The 8,316-nt window shown below is 38.0% G+C and overlaps 1 protein-coding gene across 1 annotated transcript; it reads right to left on the bottom strand.

The window, feature by feature from the left end:
* Positions 1-4: 4 nt before the first annotated feature.
* On the bottom strand, positions 5-7,652 carry LOC108677736 (DNA topoisomerase 3-beta-1; the record flags this gene model as incomplete). The annotated part of the gene is made up of 10 exons (XM_018166005.1): positions 7,516-7,652; positions 6,297-6,439; positions 5,369-5,569; positions 4,977-5,043; positions 4,358-4,464; positions 3,884-4,012; positions 2,163-2,281; positions 1,646-1,846; positions 925-1,129; positions 5-49 (listed from the first exon to the last, which is right to left on the bottom strand). Coding segments are annotated over exons 1-10 (1,308 nt in total), but the record flags the coding sequence as incomplete, so codon positions are not given.
* Positions 7,653-8,316: the final 664 nt, after the last annotated feature.

Genomic DNA, 8,316 nt, shown 5'->3' with positions numbered 1-8,316 from the left:
CGATGTTGAATGTCATGACTGTACTGAGGTACTTGCAGTCCGGCATCAGCTGTCAACAATACACATTACGTTAATGGTGTTGAATGTCATGACTGTACAGAGGTACTTGCAATCCGGCATCAGCTGTCAACAATACACATTACTTTAATGGTGTTAAAGGCAATCAATATACGGAAAATTGCAATCAAACGAACGCTGCCTGCGATTGCAGAATATTAGTGTCCCAGATAACTGACGATTCCGTTTCTGTTCATCAGCAGACAGCAGCTTGCACAATTTAAACCAAGATTCTCGTCCATGGCAAAAGTTCACTATTCTATCGTGAACAATTATTAGGCCACGCACCAATATTCAAGGACACAAACTATGATGCCCTGGCTGTATCACAACTCCCTGATACGAAATACGTTTCCCTGATACGAAACACGATTCCCTGACACGAAACACGATTCGCCGACACAAAACACGATTCCCTGACACGAAACACGATTCGCTGACACGAAACATGATTCCCGGACACGAACCACGATTCCCTGACGCGAACCACGATTCCTCGACAAAAAAACACGATTCCCTGACACAAAACACGATTCCCTGACACAAAACACGATTCCCTGACACAAAACACGATTCCCTGACACAAAACACGATTCCTTGACACGAAACACGATTCGCCGACACAAAACACGATTCCCTCACACGAAACATGATTCGCTGACACGAAACATGATTCCCGGACACGAACCACGATTCCCTGACACGAACCACGATTCCCCGACGCAAAACACGATTCCCTGACACAAAACACGATTCCTTGACACAAAACACGATTCGCCGACACGAACCACGATATTTTGACATAAAGCAACATTTCTCAACACGTTAACGATGCCACTAAAGTGAGCCAGGACCACGGGAGCTCACAGTGCCGATGAAATGCTTGGTGATGTATTCGTAGATCCTCCAGGAGTCCAGGTCGAGGTGATGTCTTTCTGCCGCCCTCATGGGGGTGATGGGTGGATGGTCCCCTGCGTCGTGCCCCTTCTTGGGCCTGTTGATGCCCTCCCGCAGCAGCTCCCGCACCGTCGTGCCCCAGTCCTGGTGCCCCGCTTGTATCTGCAGCGCCCCGCTGCAAAATATAAGCGTTCTGAATCTACCTTATTCTTCAATCATGCTTATAATCAATTTTTTGGACTCTGAATTTTGGAGCCTTTTGAACTAGGTCTTGTTTGAACTCGCTTCCATGTCACTTTAATATTATATGTGATTAATTTTTAAAAATTGTGCGATAAATTAATGCAGCATGCTCGACAAGCAAATTCACGTTTCTTTGTTGTCGATTAAGTTCTTGTCAATACGAATGGCCAGTACAAGCGTACCCCTCCTTTGACACCGAACACATTTGAAATCACGATTTTTCATTACAATATTTCTTTTGATGGGGTTGATTTCTTTCGAGCAGCGACGTCGGAACGAAATGGATTTCATTTAAACTAAATCTCGCACAATGAGTAACTACCATACTAACCATAAATGAGTAACTATTGTTACCCACCCCATCACCATACAATTGCAACTCTTATTCCATTAAATGTCATGCGATAATTACGCGGACTACAACTCCGGAGACCTCTAGAACACCCACATGAGGTCGAAGTTCTCAGGGTAGCTGGACGTCTCAGTTCTGGGGTAACTGATGTAGCCTTGCGTGTAGAGGCGCTCGGCCACCACCATGGCAGACTGCGGGCTCATGCCGAGACCTGCACTCGCGACCTTCATGAGCTCCACTGTGTTCAGGGCTTGTGGTCGCGCCTTCGTCTTCTCCTTAGAAATGATGCTCACCACGCTGCCAATTACAATGTTGGTAAGAAGACCAATGGCTTTAGTCACTCCTACATAAATTAAGACCTGAAACTGGGTTTTCATCTTCGTACATTTTTGAACTAAACCAAGATGTACGAATATTAGCGGTTTGGAATAGCTTGCTATATAGATGTGTATAGAATGACAAAAACTTCATAAAAATATGATACAATTACAAAATTCAAGGATAAAGATCTTATTCTTTGGCAGAAATAATGAAATATGAATGGATGAACTGCTACTTAAGATGCGGTATAAATCAATATTAGATGATTTCTGATCATTTCCCCGTTTCTCACCTGGCAGTAGAATTTTCTTTGACCATATTGAGGAACAATTGTGCCACTTCCTTATCAAAAAGCCTTCCTCTTTCCCAGTCCAGCCTCACCGTTTTGTCATTCTTCAGAGCAATCGACACCTGTGGGAGACACATACCATACATGTTGCTGCATCAAGCCACAGCCTATGCATACAGAGAGTGCCATGGAAATGACTGCATGTAGCACTGGTAGTGAAATGCACGCGTACTAGGTAGTTTATTTGTGCTTCAGCCATTGAGGTATTTTACGGATATGAGAAATAATTCACTACCAACAAAGTTGATGATAACTGTGATAATTTAATTGTTAATTTTAAGTAGATGATAACTATGAAAAAAACTGATAATTTTTTTGAATCAGAAGTTATTCATAAACAAAAAGTGGTGAATGGTGTGGATAGCAAGAAGGAAACATCCTTTCAGAGATAAATAACAAATAGGTCGACAATAACAGAAAATAAAATAGCAGTAAAAGAAGTCGTTTGTACGCACAGTTGCCCAAAGTTCTAAAAACCAATGCGGTGCGTTTCTTTTCTGCATTACCAGACTGATGAAATTAACAGGATGTCTCTGCACTTAGTATCATATTTTGTTCAGTCAATAAGATACTCGTATTTTATTTAGTCAACGCACTTGAGAATATAATAAAGCGGTGCGTCTAATGCTGTCGCCTCATACGAGCCTGTTAATGAAAGCGTGATAAAAAAAACTTGGACACTTTAATGACTTGCAATAATCATTGTAAACTAGCCTTACCGAGTCAATGCCTGATGCTCTTACCGCTCATTCATCTCAGTGCGTTTCATAAACAAAACTAAGTGTTCATCAGATAATGACAACAATTAATGTGAATTATTTAGCTACTTGAGTGGCTGATGTCTGAACGAGACTCAATGTCTCCAATACCAAGCTCTACTTTTTAAATGGTTATTTTTCAAGTTAGAGTTCTCTTGCAGCCAAGATGCCGCCATATTTGGCCTGTCCCAAAGTAATAGCAGCATTTTGGTTAATTTGTGGTGATCTCTAAGAATACTTTGGACTCAACCTGCAGGCAATCTGCGAGCCAGATTTATATTTTAAAACTCTTTCGTCATTTTACTAGGAATCAATAGTGCAGTGAAGCTATAGATTTAATAATCGGTACGTATCTGACTAATGTATCTCTTGTTCAGATCGCGAGTTCCCGTAAGGTTGATTCTTTCTTGACAAATTGAAATGAAACTTAACAGTGGGTGGATAATTAAGGCATGCAAAGATCCAACAATTTGAATAAAACAAATGTAAGCTCTTGAGGTTGCCTAACTTTCTCGCGACAATGACACGCCAATATTAAGAGAATCCTGCATACATAGCTGCCTAACACTACAATTTTGATCTGCAGTCTTATACCGCGAGCTCAGAGGCAGGAACAAGAGCTTTAGGAATACAAAGTCTAAGGAATACAAACCATAAACATGCAACTTCTACCAATACCCCGGACGAGTAACTGCATAAAGATACAAGAGAAAAAATATTGAATGCTCTTTTTCCCATATGTTCTTCCGAATTTCCTGATACTTCTTACATTTAATGCAAGATAAAAAAAGAAACAAATTATCGTGATTTGTCTTTTTCAACTAATAATCTTATAGCATGAATTAGCAATTAAATTTGTATAATCCTATGGAAGCTGTTACGCTGAGTAAGTTAGTTGATAAATACCTGCAAGACCCAGAATGTCTCAGGCTTGAAGCTCTTAATAACGTCGTGCCTCGTGACACAGAAGCCAAGCGTGGGCGTCTGGCAGGGGCCGTATGATATCACAGTAGAGTCCAGGTTGCCGTACTTATTCTTGAAGAAAAATATATGGAATAAATATATTCACTCTCGACAACGAAATAAATAAATGATTGCTCATCATTTGTTAATTGCACAACTTGGTTTTGACCATCGATGCTAAAAATATTATAAATTAATAATAATCTGAATTTCAATTTTTTTCAACATGCAGTGGAAGAAAACTCTGTCCAAGTTTGTTTAAAAGTCCTACTAAATGAAAAAATAAATGCAGACGACATTTCAAAGTCATCAATAAATAGTTTAGATCCAAAAACCCTTTGAGTTGAAATATGTATCGAGTTCAGAACATGTTTTATCAACATAAATAAACTTTTGATAAATTGTAAATGTAGGTACCTGGAAAAATTTAGTCTGGAATCGCGTGAAGGAGCATCCGATTCTCAAGTCCAGCTCTTGCCTGGCGTCAACCGATCTGGATTCATTCTCGTTAGGAGCTACCAGAGCTGAAAGCCAAAAATGGTTGATTAAATATATTTAAATATATCACAATTATATATCGATTATATATACCTATGTATATATATCACAATTTCGTACAAACGCAATATAATCAAAATATATTGGTCAGAATGCGCCAAGATACAATCAATATGGGGTTCAGGAAATGCTGAGAAAAAATAACACTGATATTGCAAGCACATTAGCAGATATAAGATGAATGGCGTTCGTGGCTTCACACTCTTCACTCAAGTAATGCAAAGCAAGATTTGAACGCCAAAAATGAATCTAATGCTACACTTAATTGTAGAATCTTTGATTTAAAAAAATGAAACTATAATTCAGCCAAATTTTAAAGCTAAAGGAAAATCTCCAGCTGGTGGTTTAGTTTGAACCACACAATTATTTCAAGAATCAAATTTCAATGATCAGAACTAATTGAAGGATTGAGCACTCGACCAGAAATATGTTTTGTCATTAGAATAAAAAAAGGAGATGCAAGCAATGAAGTACTGACCCGAGTCTTGCATGGCTGCCTTGATATCTTTATCAGTAATGGCTGAAAACTTTGCCCGAAAAACTGTCTGTAGGGTAGAAAAGATTATAATTATTGTTACTTTATAAAATAGAGGCATGGCATCGTCCAACCCTGAGATTGGAAATCCTTCAGATCTTTACATTATACCGGTACTCATAAAAATAAAAACAGACAATCTCTAAATAACTCATACGAACAAACTGCATTAAACGATGAAGAGGGCATAGAAAGCAGAGTATCAAATCTTCAGGCATTAATAAGCTCATCAGAAACTGAAGTGTTCATGTCCAAATATGGATTCCAGCTCTGATAATTACTTGACTACTACTAATTTCTTCTCATGACCAGACCTATGAACAATGTGAGGCTACCTGCTCTGCTGGATTATAAGGAGGATTCATGGATCTGGCCACGCAGTCCATGACTTCAAAGCATATATTCTCTCCTTCCTTGTCACAATCTAGCCATAGAACCAAGTAGTCTGAGCCTCGGGCTTCCTGAGCAAGAAAGTATGGCATACGGAGCTTAGGAGTGGCTTCTTTCTTCTCAATAGGGCAGCTGTAGAGATCAGCCTGTCGCAATAAACAGTATCAATCAGGAAAACGAGTCAAACACGATTATACAAACTGACCTAGTTGCTGGAATTTCCTCATGTCCTTGTCAGAAAAGCATAGAAGAATATAACAGCAAAATCCCACATAAAAGTCTATGGAAGTTAAATAATGCCAGGGGCCATACTTTCAAAACTTGCTATGTGAACGTAAGTACTTACGCTCTATTTTTTTTTCCTATGATTGGTGGATTTTGCTTGAAAGGCCGTCAATGATTGGCTGATGAACTTTCGATCTCTTAACTTTTATTGAAAGTATGGGCCCTGGTTTCTAGTCTATCTGCCAAGGTTTACACATTAGAATGTCAAGAACATTTTTGCGACATTAGAATGTCGCAAAAATCTTGAAAAAAATATAATTAATTTATGAATATAAAAAGCATACAAAAATAGACCTTCATAAACACTTATCCTAACTTTGAAGATATACATTTAAAAGATAAAATTAAATGTGATGCAATTATTAAAGATAAAATTATCAAGATAATAATGAATAGATAATAGATTATTCAATAAAAATAATTGAAATTGTCATGGAATTGAATGAGCTGACATCTTTCAACAACAGTTTCAGCTCATTTGATTGAAAAAAATGATATAATATGATTTATAAAAATCTAAAAACCTTTTAAAAATTGCACTGCAACATCAATATGTAATGAATATTTATGTTTAAAAATTATACTTACAGGATCTACAATATCCCAGTTATTGTATTTGCCCGGGAAATCACATGTCATCACATGACCACAAACAGATGTCATCTTGAACCTGGCAGGGTGGCCTTGAAAAGTCCCCACCCACTCATGTGTAGAGCAAGCCCCATTAGCCCCTGAAAATTGGAAATCAATTTAACATGTGCATACAAGAATTACTAAGAAAGAAGACAGCATTTGCATTGCATGATATTTTACAAAGTTAATTTGTACAATGTATGCTTGGTCAATCATGTTCTGACCCAGAGGATGGAGTGAGATCTAAAGAGACAAGACTTCTGAAAGCCAATGGAAGTATTTTATTCATCATAGCAACATCTGAGCTGAAATTATTTTTTTCGTTAATCATTGTGTAAAATGGGAGAAGAGATCTAATATTTAGAAAGACTGGGCTCCTTTCAGCATGTAAAGTGGGCTGAAAGTTTGCAGTTTTCCAACACTGCAGATGCCACTTTAGAACCACAGTAGACACTACTCATTAGTCAATTAAACAGGGATAAAAAATATTTAGCGTTCAAGCAATGCGCAGCTGCTGTTTGGCACCACTTTGAAACATACTGCAAGAAATCACCTTTTAACAAACTATGATGGCTTCATCCTAGCCTACAAGTCCATAAGGAATTAGATTAAAAACATGCCAGCTTGTTAATATTCCTTATAGATATCCATAACTCAACCTGAAATGGCTATTACTGTAGTGTAGCATGGCTTCAGACTGGATTAAAATATGTGAGAAAGGTCTTTAAATTCTGGTGACTTTTCAGTAGGTAATAAAAAAATAGACACAAGCCAGACTTGAAAAAATAAAATATTACTGAAAAATTTCTTCACATAGTTTCTGTCAGTAGAGTTTAGTCTTCAAAATCACAAACTACCTCCAAATCTTGAGATCACTTCAAGTCAAACGATACAAATTACCGTAAGAATTTTAGAAAATCCACTCACTTTTAATTACCATTTTCCAGAGTCTGGCATGCATAAACATCTGATCTTATAAATGCTTGATTTTTACATGTACTTATTTCTTATTTATTTCACATACATTATTTCTTGACCATATGATCCTTTTATATCTGCAGAAGATATAGTAAAATGTCAATTGGGAACTTGTGATTTTGATATACACAGTATATATGGTATATGATCCAAGACTCAAGATTTGAATCCACTAATTTGCATACATATGGCATACCTTTTTTGGAGCGCTGAGATCTGTTACTTAGGATTTCAGCAATACTCTGGGCAAGAGAAGGCTTCTCTGCAACCATAAAGACAACTTTCATGATTGTGTTTTTGCTTCATAAATTAAGCCGTAATTGAGTTAAACACCTGGAATGGAAAAATAAGCAATAAATAATTTCATCACACCCAAGATTACTATTGCAGAAGCATAGAAGGCAGCAGCATAATCCAGCCAACTCTGGATGAGAACCTTGTATAGTTTCAACAATAGTGCTCGATCGGCTCCCCAGTGCCGATTGGAAATTGATTGTAATAGGTTGATTATTGGGATGCAAGAGAGTTTAAGAGAAGTTATTTGGGGTTCCCGTCTCAGACGGGGAGCATCAAGGACCACACCCAGATATTTATTGGTCTGCACATATTCTAGAATAGTTCCATTTACATTCAATGGAGGAGGTTTGAGTTGCTTGTTTGTGAAGCACATGCATTTAGTCTTAGAAAGATTGAGTGTCAGGCCCCAGCTTTTAGTCCAGTTGAAAAACAGTGATAGTTGTGACTGTAGTCTAGTGGTGGCAATATTTATGTCTGGACTGGCAGTGAAAAAGGTTGCATCCTCAACATAGTCAGCTACAGATACCCCTGGCAGTGATGGGAGATCCTTCATCATAATGTTGAATAACAGTGGGGAGAGAATGGCCCCTTGGGGGACGCCAGATTTGATTGATTTCATGTTTGACATTTCTCCTTCAAATTGCACCTGGAAGGAGCGGTCAGCCAAATAGGCACGCAGCCATCTAAGAATTTTACCCCG

Source organism: Hyalella azteca, unplaced genomic scaffold, assembly GCF_000764305.2.
Source record: "Hyalella azteca isolate HAZT.00-mixed unplaced genomic scaffold, Hazt_2.0.2 contig8653, whole genome shotgun sequence".
Taxonomy (NCBI): Eukaryota; Metazoa; Arthropoda; class Malacostraca; order Amphipoda; family Hyalellidae; genus Hyalella; species Hyalella azteca.
The sequence above is the reverse complement of the archived record's forward strand: the minus strand, read 5'-3'. Positions and strand labels throughout refer to the sequence as shown.